Below are 15,537 nucleotides of genomic sequence, written 5' to 3'. Positions count from 1 at the left end.
GCGAAATTTAATTAAAACCTAAGGCATAATATCAATTGGCTCCTGTCAACAAATATGTGGCCAAAGCTGTTGTGTAACACAGGCCTAAGGGCCAGGAAAGTGAATAGTTTATAACTAGTGGGTGGAAAAAAAACAAAGACTGTCAAGTTTAACCTGTAATCGATCCAGCGTTAAGAAAAAACCCACATTGAACATGAAGTGAAGTCCATTTTTCCTGATTTCTACTAACATTTGGACAGAAACCTTCATCAATATTTTACATTAAAGGAGTTGTCCAGCTGTTTTTGCATTTTCAATAGGCTGATGGTGATATAGGATAAAGTAATACTCGCCAATTAGTGCGAGCAGAGAACCACATGGAGTTATGGTCTGACCACCGGTCGAAGCCATTACGTTCATGAGGTTGAAGGCTCACCACTTATTTGTCATGTTTGACACTTGGATTGAGGGATGCAGATGTCCTTTTGAGAACTTCTTGAGGTCTAGGGTGAGGAGTTGTATGGTTAGAAGGTTCTCCCCTGCTCCCCAGCCCACCTCTGCTTCTGTAGATGTGGGTGCACCTTATTGTAGGCTCCTGGCAGTACACCAGGGTGAGAGCCCATGTGGAGCAAGTTGGGTTTCCCTTGCTTTGGCAAGGCATGTGGAAAGCAGGAGCAAGTTGCATCTCCCTTTAGGGCCTTCTGGTTTAGAGGTTGCGTGGGGCCAGGGCCCTCCTTTTCTCAGAGGTCTTGCAATGGACTACACCTTTGTGCACTTTTTGTAGTATGGTATACACACTTTTTGGCACATGGGTGACAGATTCACGTACTCGGGCTTTCAAAAAAAAAAAAAAATCTGTCTGCAGATGGTAACCTCTTCCCTTCTGACGGTGACCCACCATGGTACTGGTGAATACTTGCTGGGCCTTGTGCCTTTAGGGGGCCCTACTGAACCCCTTTTTTTTTTTTTTTTTTTTTTTTTTTTTTTTCCCCTCTTTGGTTACTGGCTGAATTGAATTGAAAACCTGTATCAAACTGCAATAGTGACACATCTCAAAACTTTGCAATATTTCTGGGGGCAGGTAAACCAATAAGTGTTTGCACAAAAATGCTTTACAGACATGGTCCGTCACTGTCTCATATAGGGCTCACAATCTAAATTCCCTATCAGTATGTCTTTGGAGTGCGGGAGGAAATCCACACAAACACGGGGAGAACATACAAGAAATTCCTTGTAGATGTTGTCTCTGGCAGGATTCAGACCCTGGACTGCAGCGCTGCAGTGCTAACCACTGAGCCATCATGCTGCCCAAAATTGCAAAAATTCCCCCTCCAAAATTTTTTTTTTTTTTTTGCAGCTTTGAATTTATGGCTCAAGTAAACATAATGCCATATAACTCTGGCTCCTTATGGGGATTTTAACCCTTTAATAATCCTTTAGCTTGAAACCAGTAACACTTTATCCCTCCCTCCATTCCAGTGTTCATAACGCTTTACTTTTTACATTTCAGTGTAACTTTATGAGACCTTGTATTTTGTTGGTACATAACTTTTTGATTAGTTTTTATTACATTTTGAGAGGAGATGAACGGAAAGCATCAATTCTGGCTCTCAATTTTTAGGGTTTATGGTGTTCATTTTGTAGAATAAATAATGTACAATGCTATTTTATGGGCTGTTATGGATGCAGTGGTACCAATTGTTTGGGGGGGGGGGTATTAAAAAGGAAAAAATAAATGTCTATTTTAACTTTCTTCTATAAATCCACTTAGGTGCTGCAGTCGGCAATGACCGCAGCATCTAAAGCATGGGTGTTCAACTCCTTTTCGCCAGGGGCCACATCAACCTTATTGGTGGTTTACAGCCCTAACATTACTAACAGCCCTTTGACGTGTCCTAATTGTCCTCCCACTTAGATATTGGTGACACCCCACAAGTAATAGTTCTTCACGGCCCACCCCACATTACATCACATGCAGTCCAAGCCACATAACTCTGGTGAATTTCATACATATCTTCTTCCTGCAAGACGTTGATGTGTCTCCCGGCTGTGCACTTCTATTGTCCTCCAGGCTATCCTGTCACCTGCTCTGTGGTGTCGCTGTTGGCCAGAAGGTCTACAGCAATGATCAGCTATAGCGTACTAGGGGGTCAGAAAGTCATAGAGATAAGAATACAGCTGATAACTAACTGCTACAATCTTAGAGGAGGGGGACATGTGTTGCCCTTCTCTGGTCTCTTTTCTGACCCAGCTCAAGGTGAAGTTCCAGGACATTAAACTAGTCACAGATGTAGGGGGGAATTAACCTGGTTGCAGATATAGGGGCAATTAAACTGCAGGCAGATGTAGAGGGACATTAAATTGGTGGCAGGTGAAGGGGGATAATTAAACTGGGGGCAAATAATGTAGCGCATCCTCCATTCTTTGATCTGCTTTTGTGCCAGGGTAACTAGCCGGGACCCCGACACTTCAGGCCCCGTACCATCTGCTATGCTGGTAGTTATGTCCCTATTCAAGACCCCAATGCAAAGTTGGAATCCTTTTAAGAAATGCTTCATGTGGGGTTTCCCTGCTCATCTCCTGCTCGGGCAAAACCATTAGTCGGTTGCTCAAAACCCAAGTAGAAGATGGTGAATATTATTAGGTGGTTAAAGGGATTCTACCACTAACACATTTTTTTCTAGTTAACACGTCGGAATAGCCTTTAAAAAGGCTATTCGTCTCTTACCTTTAGAAGTGATCTCCGCCGCGCCGTTCGTTCAAAATACCGGTTTGTACCGGTATGCTAATTAGTTCTCTCGCATCGATGGGGGCGTCCCCATTGCAGCTCGAAAACCGACCGCAGCGCCGCCTCTCTGGTCTTTGGTGTCCTCCCCTTGCTTCTTCAGCGTCTGTCGGACGCCTGCGCAAGTACGCTCTGTTCGAAGATTGCCGAACGTACTGCGCATGCGCGAAATTGCGGTCCCAGCCACAGTGCGGGCACCGCAATTCCGCGCATGCGCAGTACGTTCGGCAATCTTCGCCGAACAGAGCGTACTTGCGCAGGCGTCCGACAGACGCTGAAAAAGCAAGGGGAGGACACCGAAGACCAGAGAGGCGGCGCTGCGGTCGGTTTTCGAGCTGCAATGGGGACGCCCCCATCGCTGCTCCTGCGATGGGAGATGCCCCCATCGCTGCGAGAGAACTCATTAGCATACCGGTACAAACCGGTATTTTGAACGAACGGCGCGGCGGAGATCACTTCCAAAGGTAAGAGACGAATAGCCTTTTTAAAGGCTATTCCGACGTGTTAACTAGAAAAAAATGTGTTAGTGGTAGAATCCCTTTAAAGACTATATAATATGAAGTTATGTGGAAATATATGTATCTGTGTGTCATGGTTTAGCTAAATAAATTCATTAAAATTAAAAAAATGTTGAGTATTTGAACCTTGGGTCTCTTGTATTGTTTTGGTTCCCGGGCTATAGATACATTCAGGAAGCAAATTTACATTTTTAGAGCAGGTCTCATGTATTGCTGACCTATGTTATATTATTACAGTCTTATTACACAATTTTTTTTTTTTATCCTAATTTCAGGTACTCTGAAGAGCCCATTAAGCCGAACAGCCCTGACGTTGGTCGGGGTGAGTGCCTGCGTGTTGGCTGTAGTGTGTGGGTCGCAAATACCCTGCCCACTCACCGTGAAGGTCACACTACATGTGCCAGAGCACTTCATCGCGGATGGTGAGAGAGTGAAGGGCACTAAAGAGTGAGGTTATACACAGTGGAACAAATTATTAACGCATTGGAAGAAACAAGGTGACGAAATGGAGGGACAGATGCAGCCGTAAGAACGTTTAAGACATCCTATTAATATTCTGTTCTAAACCTTTCCCCACAGTCAATCTTTCTTGTGTTACCCTGTGTTACTAGATGTATGACGTGTCAATGTTTACCACAACTAGATGCTATCCTGATGTAAGAGAAGGAAACCTATTGCATGAGCCAGAAGAAGCAGAATAAAAGCCAACAAGAGACCAATGTACTCGATCGTAAAATTACGAGACTCAGGAAATTTGCAAGTGATCTGTACAGTCTACAGATTAGGAGACTTTCGAGTTTCTTAAATGTGATTGTAAACCGCAAGCCGTGATAGTAGGATTTCTTTACAATTCGATACAATTGGGGAGGCAAGACGTACTAGTAACCATCAGTTTGTATCCAAAATGATATAGATAGCTATATGTTAAAGGTGATCAGTGGATATCCAAATATATTTTTCTGGTATCTTGACTTCAGAATGATCGTCTGGTCAGACGCTATGATGGCTCTTTCCGTGAGGTTATAGTGTTAGGTTTCTGCCGATAGCAAGGAGATTACATTTGTATATAATTGTAGTATTTGGTTCTTAAAGGGGTTGTATGAAAATAAAAAATAGATACCGAAATATTACTCCATGAAAAATATTCTTCTAATGACTTGTTCCTGCTTCTTTGGTCTAGGGGGTTATCACTGCCATAGCTCAAATGACTCCTGTCCCCCAGAGCCAGCAGGACGGCTTGCATCATTCCTAGTATGTCTGCCTGAACAGAATATACATACATGACAGCCAAGATAAGGGTGGGCTCACACGTCCGTTATTTAATGTCCATTATTCTCAACAGTCTCAGGATGAGAGCAACGGACATCAAACAAGAGAGGCAGATGGAGCCCCCTCTGTTTGTTGTCCATCTATAAAACAGGTCAGAAGCTTTGTTCCATCATATATTTTACTTTTCTGGCGTTAATGTGAACTTTTTTATTGTGCGGCAGAAAATGTCCATGTTTATGCTAAAGTCAATGGAAATGGACACAGAGATGGAGGGGGCTCTACGGAAGAAAGTGTCCATCTTGTTTATGCTAAAGTCAATGGGAATGTAGACAGAAGGAGGGGGCTCTAGCTCTGTCCATGACTTTACTACCTGACGAATGACAGCAATGGACCCCAATAATGGTAGTATGAATATACCCTAAGATCTCTGTTGTGTATGTGTTCTCCTGAGAGACATCTGACAGAGAACTGAATGGAAGACAGAATAGATAGTAGTATTTGTACCCATTCATCCCTCACAAGAGCCTGAGCCTTCTCCATCCTTCCTATGGCTCCCTTCCTTGAAGTATCCATTGGAAGTATACAAACACTACTAAGAACTTATCTTGGCTTTGATTTATGTATATTATCTATAGGCAGATATGGCAGGAATGACGGTTACATCAATCTTGAGCCATCTGAATCTTAAAATTCCTGTAAATTCCATTATGGCCAGAAAGTGTTTGTTGGGTTTTAATGTTGGTTGGATGGATCTATATTGTAATTTTTATATCATTTTGGTAGGTAAATTGGTAGATGTATTAGGGACCCACGACTGGTGTTTTAAAATGGTTTCCCACAATTTATGACAGATCTATATGATTTTAAATTGGGCCTATCAGGTTACTGCTGGAACATCACAATGGCAGAAACCTTACAATTAACATCTAGGGGATAATCCGCTGACCCTGGTCTAAAGTCTCTCACTCTGCCAAATCCGTATCCCTGCGCTATGGAGGTCTGATCCCTGAGGAGGTCCAAAAGACCAAAACAGCGCTGTCCATAGCTGGGAATCTGTTCCTTTTGGAATAGAAATACTAGCTTGGCAATAACCTCCGCATCATGTTAGTAGGCCTTTTAACTGAGTCACACATGATGTTAAGGGGGCTGTCCCTAGAGGGCAGCATACAGAGGCACTGTTCTCCTAATTACATCCTGGAGAATAGATTTGCATATTTTTTACCCAATTAACATATAGTAAGATCAAGATACTTGCTTTTAATTATCAATGACTCTCCTTTAATGGCAGACCAAAATGTATGTCTTGGTAAAGTAGTAGCGGTAGGTAGGGGAAGTAGTTCAGGTTGTGATATCATTGAAAACAGAATTTAAATTTTATTTAGCTTTATTTATTTTTTTATGATAAAGAACCGCCATGGACTACTAAGCATGGTATATAAGCATGGTGTATATGGAGAATGAAAAATCCAAAGTGATCGCCTCCAGCAGTCACTGACAGTCAAGCTCCACAGCACTAAATCCTCTGTGCATATAAAGGAATGATTCGACTCTCTAAACTTGTTTAAAAGGCAATCATATAAGGGGTTGTTTGTGACACCAGCGCTGAAACGGATTAGGACCCTGGGAGAAAAATCATGCCTTTAACTCTTTCACTACCACATTCAGATTTTGTCACGTGTGAATATTTTGCTTTTTAGATTGGGCTTTTATGTGGTACCAAAATATATAATAAAAAAAAAATCTTTAATTTTTAAGTTTGATATACAGAAATGGGGGCAATAATAGAATGAAATTAAAATTGACTTCTGCTTTAACGTTTAACTCCATATTCTCAGATGACCTGTGTGTACGCTGGATTTACTATATACACTCACCGGCCACTTTATTAGGTACACCATGCTAGTAACGGGTTGGACCCCCTTTTGCCTTCAGAACTGCCTCAATTCTACGTGGCATAGATTCAACAAGGTGCTGGAAGCATTCCTCAGAGATTTTGGTCCATATTGACATGATGGCATCACACAGTTGCCGCAGATTTGTCGGCTGCACATCCATGATGCGAATCTCCCATTCCACCACATCCCAAAGATGCTCTATTGGATTGAGATCTGGTGACTGTGGAGGCCATTGGAGTACAGTGAACTCATTGTCATGTTCAAGAAACCAGTCTGAGATGATTCCAGCTTTATGACATGGCATTGCATTATCCTGCTGAAAGTAGCCATCAGATGTTGGGTACATTGTGGTCATAAAGGGATGGACATGGTCAGCAACAATACTCAGGTAGGCTTTGGCGTTGCAACGATGCTCAATTGGTACCAAGGGGCCCAAAAAGTGCTAAGAAAATATTCCCCACACCATGACACCACCACCACCAGCCTGAACCGTTGATACAAGGCAGGATGGATCCATGCTTTCATGTTGTTGACGCCAAATTCTGACCCTACCATCCGAATGTCGCAGCAGAAATCGAGACTCATCAGACCAGGCAACGTTTTTCCAATCTTCAATTGTCCAATTTCGATGAGCTTGTGCAAATTGTAGCCTCAGTTTCCTGTTCTTAGCTGAAAGGAGTGGCACCCGGTGTGGTCTTCTGCTGCTGTAGCCCATCTGCCTCAAAGTTCTGCGTACTGTGCGTTCAGAGATGCTCTTCTGGCTACCTTGGTTGTAACGGGTGGCTATTTGAGTCACTGTTGCCTTTCTATCAGCTCGAACCAGTCTGGCCATTCTCCTCTGACCTCTGGCATCAACAACGCATTTCCGCCCACAGAACTGCCGCTCACTGGATGTTTTTTCTTTTTCGGACCATTCTCTGTAAACCCTAGAGATGGTTGTGCGTGAAAATCCCAGTAGATCAGCAGTTTCTGAAATACTCAGACCAGCCCTTCTGGCACCAACAACCATGCCACGTTCAAAGGCACTCAAATCACCTTTCTTCCCCATACTGATGCTCGGTTTGAACTGCAGGAGATTGTCTTGACCATGTCTACATGCCTAAATGCACTGAGTTGCCGCCATGTGATTGGCTGATTAGAAATTAAGTGTTAACGAGCAGCTGGACAGGTGTACCTAATAAAGTGGCCGGTGAGTGTAGTTACCTATCATGCTAGGAGTCCCTGCTTCCTACGGTCATACTGTCCCATACTATAATCACTACAGGACCGTATGTCTCCTAGCATCATAGATAACTGTACTACTAGAAGTTCCTCTCCCCTTATCGTCCAGGCTGGGAATTCCCCCATGCACACAGACCAAGTTTCATGGGTGAAACTCTATTGTCTTAATGCGGGACTATGCAAACGACTGACCTTTTTTGACAGTCATCTTGCATCTATTCAATTTTCCATCTTAGACGACCGAGTGCCATCCATTTTGCTTAATTTTTTTTTTTTCTATATATATATATATATATAAGCCCCAACTTTCACTGTCTTTTACAGCAAGGCCATAAGTAGCAATAATTTGGACCCAAGTTCCTGAGTTCCATAGGAGAGTTTTCTAGGCATGGTCTGTGCAGGGATAGGGAGTAGATAAGCTGTGATCATCTTTTTTTTTTTTTTTTTTTTTCAAATGTAGATTGTGAGCCCACAGAGCTCATAATGTACATTTTTCCCTATCAGTATGTCTTTGGCATATGGGATGGAAATCCATGCAAACACAGGGAGAACATACTAGTTAAGTACTAGGGGTTAAGTACTAGTGACATTCTGTTTTGATAGCGGTGAAATGGAACGTCACCGGATTATCAGAAAGTGTCCCTTAGGTAGTCAATTGACCGTTCCAGGGATATGGGTAATTATAGATTTTTTTATTTTTTTTTTAAATTAGAAATTAGCTGGGTGGAAGGGGTTTAAATTAGAAGTTAATTCTTAGTTTATCCTGAACAATCCCTTTAATGACAAAAAAAAGAAACTGCTGCTTGAAAATCCAAAGTTGTCTGAAGATGATCGTCTCACTGATCGTCTATACACAAAGGGCTTTGTTACATATATACACACAACCTAGAGACATGTACATTGATAGTGGGGCCTCTATATCTACAGATGGTATGTTCAAAGAAGTTAAGAGAATTTTTGACTATCGTAAAAGCCGTCCATTCCAATATATAATGCATTCTGAAAATTCCTTTTTACATTAGTAATACATTCAAGTACCTTGGCCTATGAACACGCATACATAGTGGTATGAAATATGGTATTTTCAAGCAAATGAAAAGCACTAATATACCTCACTATATTAAATAGAGCGCCGGTATGTTGGTCTCCAACATTCTGAACATTTTTTTTATATATATATATATATATATATATATATATAAGCACCCAGGCTTTTGTTTGATATACGTCTTCAGAAAGGTTTAGAATGATAAATATTAACCTAAATGGATTCTGTTTGATGTAATAAAAAATCAGAGTGTAGCAATGTTACCTCCAAAGATCAAAACTGTTCAGTTCTGGGCTGCCTTGGAGATGGAAAAGGAACAACAAATAGGATAAGGGCTATGGAGGATCTTAGTAGGAAAGGTTAAGATTTATTCAGACTTGAGATGTCACATCTGGGGAGGAGGGAGGGGGGGCACTACTGATCAGGACTCGTTCACATCTGCGCCCGGTCTCCGTTCATACGGGTTTCCGTTTCCTGCACAAAACAGAGATAGGAGACAGAAACCTGCAGGACTTTTTCAAACCCATTCATGTTTGAAAAAGATGTCCGGCCGTGAGCGTTTTATGCTCTCCGCCGCGAAACCAGGTTTTTGGTTTTTTTTTTTAAGCTGGACACCGAGTCAGACATGCAGTACTCTGTGTCCGATCTTTATTATTATTATTTAAAAAAAAAAAAAAAAAAAAAAAAAATCGGACACAGAGTACTGCACGTCCAACTCGGTGTCCAGCTTAAAAAAAAAAAAAAAAAAAAAAAAACGGTTTTGCGGTGGAGAGCATAAAACGCTGACCACCGCTCACGGCCGGACCTGATCTGACAGGTTTCTGTCTTCTGCATGCAGAAGACTGAAACCACAGAACGGAGTCCGGGCGCTAGTGTGAACCTGGCGTCACGGATAAAAAAATGGACCATACAAACAATATGGTGGAAAACAGTCCCATGTGAAATCCTCTCTCTTGGGGAGGCTAGAAAAAAAAGAAATTAAAATTCAAAAATGACAAGCCTTCTTCACCATGAGAGCTGTGAATCTTAGGGCCAGAAGGGTCAGTAAAGTAAATGTTATTGTTTAGATAATGAAAAGTTGTAAAATTCTCCATTTTGGTTTCTGTATCTTCATTGTTTTCTAGATCTCTTCTTGCTTTGATTCATTGTTTACCACTGCTGGATAAAACTCTGTCCATGGTCATGTGATGTGCAGTCCATGGTCATGTGATGTGCAGTCCATGGTCATGTGATGTGCAGTCCATGGTCATGTGATGGACACACAAGTGCACAGCTCGTTAGTCACAGCTAAGGGCTCGTTCACATCTGCGCCCAGGCTCCGTTAATACAGGTTTCCATTTCCTGCCTGAAACTGGGCAGGAAACGGAAAACTGCAGTCAGCTTTCAAACCCTTTCATTTGAATGGGTTTGAAAAGTGTCCGGCCATGAGCGCTGGCGAAACCTTTTTTTTTTTTTTTTTTTTTTTTTTTTTTAAACCAGACACAAAGTCAGACATGCAGGACTTTGTGTCCGGTTTAAAAAAAAAAAAAAAAACGGTTTCGCTGTGGAGAGCATAAAACGCTCACCAGCGCTCATGGCCAGACCCTGTCTGAGGGCCCCTTCACATGGCGTAAGCGTGCCGCTCATTTAGACACGTATTCATGTGTCAGAGCGTGTCGCTTCAAAACAGAGCCCATTGATTTCAATGGGAAGCGTGCATATATCGGCATATACGCACACTTCCCATTGAAATCAATGGGCTCTGTTTTGAAGCGCCGCGCTCGGACATGTGTATACGTGTCTAAATAAGCAACGCACTTACGCTGTGTGAAGGGGCCCTGGCAGGTTTCCCTCTTCTGCCGGCAGAAGACAGAAACCTAAGTACGGAGACCGAACGCTGGTGTGAACCCAGCGTCAGTAACTTTTTTTTTTTTCTTTTTTTGCCCGGCAAACCCCTTTATCTAAACTCACTTGTATCCCATTTTTAAGCTATCTACTTATACTAGATGGAGATATCTGTTCGCTATGACACGGTAAACGCAGCAGGATAAAATATTTTAGAAAGATCATTGCGCCTTCAATAAAACTAAGCAAGCGAAGGATTTAAATATGAAATAAGAAAATGTGTTAAAACAATACTAATCTGAAAAATGATTCTTGTTTCAACGCATAGTTGAAAAAAAAAATGTGATAATTCTATCAAAATGCAAATAGAAATCAGCAACTTGACAATTAAAGAACAAAAACTTCTGCAGAAGTTGAAAAATAACAGCAAAATTAAGATCTGAAAAGGGGGAATCGGCGGTGGCGCTCAGTGGGTCCCAGTGTGACATTTACAATGTTATATCTGAATGAAGGGGATATTATAAAAGAGCTAAAGTAAAAGAGAAAAAACTTAAAACATCTTCATTTCAATGCAAGTGTTTTTTTTATTTAAATCTGATTCCTACCGGGTTACGTTTCCCTCCAGATGTCATTCTCTTACTTTAGTCGCACAGAATACTCCTAGAACTTTCTTAAAGACATTCAGACTGACACCAGGATGACTTTGTCTGAGAGTGAAGATCTTTTTTTAGACGACCTCACAATTCTGAAGAATATACTGTATGTGGTCTCTCATTGTGAATGGGGTTAAGGGGAGGGGGTACATGACATGTGCACCAGTGTAAAATTTACTCATTATACTAGAGTATGTTCACATCTGCATCAGAGTCAGGAAAAAAATTGCAAAAAATGCATGAAGAACCTGACACAAGTACAATAATGGAAACCCAATGGATCCCACTATAGTCAGTGAGGCATCTTGGGATTTTTTTTGGTGTCCAACATTTAAAGTTGCCAAATGTTGCCTTTTTTTGAGCCAAATCGTCCTGGGTTTGGCTCAAAAACAGAATGTAAAAAAAGAATGGGACTTATAAAGGAGGCACTTATGTTTATTTTTTGATAAATCCACTCCTGGCTTTGCCCCCCCCCCCAAAAAAAAAATAAATAAATAAAATAAAATAAAAAAACGGAAAAATCTGCAACAAAAAAATCAGCTTTTTTTGCAACACGGGGCCTTAGCCTCTGATCCCAAATGGAACTTTCATACCGATGATTGCCACAGGACTAGACTGCTGTATGGCATCAGTCCTTACCATGCGCACTCCCCACCTACTGCACCAGTTTCTGGTACATAGAGGATGTCAAAGCAGCTGATTCAGGGGTTTGGACCCCCAAAGATCATAGACTGGTCATCTGGAAAGCTCCATTTGAGATGGAAAACTCTTTTAAATCTCTCTATGCTGAAGTGTCAAGGGAGTGGACCTATGTAGCGATTAACAGATATTGCATCTATGTATGCTCATCCCTACTGGAAAGATCCCAGCATCATTGCAAAACAAAGGCCTCTTGGAAGGTCGAGCATGATGCTAAAGGGAGCAAACCTTTTATTGGGTTATTTCACTGAAATTCTGTCTTCCTAACTACATTCCAGGGAGCGCCCTGTATTGGTTTGCAACACTGAGGCAGCAGCTGACTTCCTAATTCCATCATGGAAGACAGATTTGCATATTCTTCCACTGGAAAGATTGTCAATCACACATAGGACATGACTTTGACTTCTCTGCGTAGAAAGTTCAGAGATTTCAATGACAAGTTATGCTGAATCTTTCCCTACAAGATGAATATAAATCTTAAGTACTCTTGTTGCCTTCAAATGTCACTGTAGTTTCCATATGACAGGTTTCTATTAAAGGTTCTTGATGGTGTAAGATAGTCTAATGTGTTGGAGAGCAAGTTCCAGAGCATGGGAGATACATGAGGGATGATATGAGGAGCAGACCAGCAGAGAGCTAAGAAGGAAGCAGTTTGAGGACTAGAGCTTATGTGTTGGGAGATATCAGCAGATGTACTTAGAAGTGTATGGAGGAGACAGGTAGAGGACAGCCTGTGGATAATCGGTAAAGGAATTAGTAGAGCAGAAAGACAAGGTGAAAGGTAGGTGAAGAAAACATCAAAGTTGAAGGGGGATTAGAAGAATGTAAGCATGCTAGATAGGAGGCTGGAGAGAAGCAAGTTGCAGTAGTCTAGGTAGGAGATGATGAGGACTGATGACGGGGTAAATATTACTATACATTATTCAGGGAAATCTAGATTGGTTTAATATAATTAATCAATTGATATGATATGGTCTATGGCAGAGGTGTAACTTGAAGCTCCTGGGCCTCATACGAAATCTGTACTAGAGCCCCACTTGCATGTGCCTTCAATAATACTGGTATATTCTTATGTTGTGGAGAAGCCTTTAAACTCCCCGAAGCTCCATGGCTTGGTAGCCAATGCACCCCCTATTGCTTTGGCCCTGGTTTAGGATGATGAACAGGTTAATGATGGTAAGCGTGTTAATCCTGACAGTGGGGGTGTCTACTCCCCATTGGAAATGTAGCACTGCACTTCGCTATCTCCCTCACTACTATTGAAGTCAATGGGATCAAGGATGTGTCTTCGTCTACCAAGAAGTTCAGTCATTTTCCATGGCTACATTCACAGCGGGATTAATACATTCCCATTCTCAGAATCGGTGGGGGCTCCGCAGTCAGACCCCCACTGATCAGCCGATTATCCTCTATACTATGGATAGTTAAGAAATTTTAAAAAAAAAAACTCCGACATATTAAATATTCAAAATTTGACAACTCTGCTTCCAAAATATAATTCCGCTCTAAACAGCACAAAGGCCATAGGAGCACAAGGAGGGTTTTTTAATCCATATATCTTTGTACAAGCTTATGACATTCACATTGTCACTTTGGTCACTTTTACCAGTAATTTCTATTTAACACATTTTTTTTTCAATATTTTCTCCACTTTTCTTATAAAAAAAAAAAAAAAAGTAGAGACTGTAAAATATTTGGCTTTAGAATGTTTTGTTCCAAAAGGTCCCCGGTTTGATAGAGTTTGGGTCACATCATCTGTCTGCAATGTGAAGATGAAGTTTAATTGGATTATTCAGGTTGACTATGATCAAAAATACAAGAGTGAACATCTCTATAGCCGGAGGAACATTAAAGTTTTAGACTGACCTAGTCAAAAGTCTGACTTGAGCTCCATAGAGGACTAAAAAAAAAAAAGCAGTTCATGTATTAAAAGTAGCCAGTGTGTATGAATTAAAGCCGCAACGCCAAGAAGAACAGAAGCCAGATATTCTGTGCCAAGGACTTCTCTGGGAAAGGCGCACAGGACGGGCTCTAAATATGGCCATTGCTCTCAGCCATAATGTGCTCTAGGCAAACTCGCTTAGTAAGATGATTACTCTTTCCAACGTGCATCTACATAAATTACTATATCCTTATGTCACCTACGTGTATGTCTCTTCCCACCCCATCCTTTTTTATAACTTCATTTTTATTTATTTTTCATAAAAACAGTGAAAAAAAACCCCATAAACCACATCTCCAACCGTAAACTCGTATATACTGGAGTATAAAATCCGCGTCAAAATCCGCCTGCAAAACACTTGTGTGAATGTATTTGTATTTTGTATTAATTTTTGGATAGTATTATGTAACACAACCCTCTTATTGTTAACCGGTTAAGGACCGCCGTACGTAAATTTACGGCCTGCGGTCCAGGTACCTAAAGACCGGACTATTGTCAAAATACGTCCTGTCTTTAGGTACCTTCTTGGCGGGGGGAGGGGTGCGGGGAGGACGTCAATAACGTCCAGTCGGAACTGAGTCCGACTGGACGTTTTAACCCTTTCGATCGCGCCGTGAAACATCACGGCGCGATCGAAAGGCATCCGCCAGCAATTGAATCAGATCGGCACCCCCCGCGGCGAGATCGGAGGGTGCCGATAGCAGTAAAAGGTAGTCTGGGGTCTGGCCAGTGACCCCAGACTGCCCGGAGCCCCCACATACCTGGTGATCCTGCCAGGACCTTCTGATGTCAGGCTGTGCGTCTACACAGCCTGACATCCTGCTACGGAATGCCATGTGGGACACCTGCATGCTGTGTCTCACATGGCATTCTATATCAGCACAGTATTGCTGATTGAAGTGTCCTAAATGGACACATGAAAAAGTAAAAAAAAAATAAAATGAAGTGTATGAAAAAAATTAATAAAGTAATAAAGCCCAAAAATCCCTTTTTCTCTATAGAAAATGAATTATATAAAAAAAGAACTAAAAAGTAATAAAAACAATGCATATTTGGTATTGTCGCGTCCGTAACAATCTATACAATAAAACTGAAATAATATTTAATGTACACGGCGAACGCCGGAAAAAACTCGCCGGAAGTAATGATTTTTCGCCGTATCACCTTACAAAATATACTATAAAAAGTGATCAAAAAGTCATATGCATCCGATAACAGTACCAATAAAAAGCGCAGGTTGTCCCGCAAAAAATAAGCCCTCAACCAACACTGTCAACCAAAAAATAAAAATGTTACGCCTCTCAGAAGATGCTATGCAAAAAACATTGATTTATGTCTCCAAATGTGTTTTTCCTCTGCAGAACTAGTAACACATAAAAAAATAACATAAATGAGGTATCGCCGTAACCGTACCGACCCGCAGAATAAAGGACACATGTTACTTATACTGTACGCTGCATGGTGCAAAATTAAAAAAGTAAAACTCAATGCCAGGATTGTTTTTTTTTTTTTTGTTTTTTTGTTTTTTTTTTAAATCCAGCAAAAAGGGTTAATAAAATGTATTCAATAAGATGTAGACACCCAAAAACGGTGTCATTACGAAATGCATCTCATCCCGCAAATAACAAGTCCTTATATGGCCGCGTCACCAGAAAAATAAAGAAAATATAGCATCTAATAATGTGAAGACAAAAGTCCGCAAAA

The 15,537-nt window shown here is 41.3% G+C and overlaps 1 protein-coding gene across 1 annotated transcript in view; it reads left to right on the top strand.

The window, feature by feature from the left end:
- The window catches only part of ASTN2 (astrotactin 2), a 481,865-nt gene that overhangs the window by 187,074 nt on the left and 279,254 nt on the right, over nucleotides 1–15,537 (top strand). Inside the window, exon 5 of the mRNA XM_075260063.1 lies at nucleotides 3,558–3,704. Coding sequence (XP_075116164.1) covers nucleotides 3,558–3,704 — 147 coding nt within the window. The remainder of the gene's footprint in view (nucleotides 1–3,557; nucleotides 3,705–15,537) is intronic.

This window comes from Leptodactylus fuscus, chromosome 11 (genome assembly GCF_031893055.1).
Source record: "Leptodactylus fuscus isolate aLepFus1 chromosome 11, aLepFus1.hap2, whole genome shotgun sequence".
Classification (NCBI taxonomy): Eukaryota; Metazoa; Chordata; class Amphibia; order Anura; family Leptodactylidae; genus Leptodactylus; species Leptodactylus fuscus.
The sequence above is the reverse complement of the archived record's forward strand: the minus strand, read 5'-3'. Positions and strand labels throughout refer to the sequence as shown.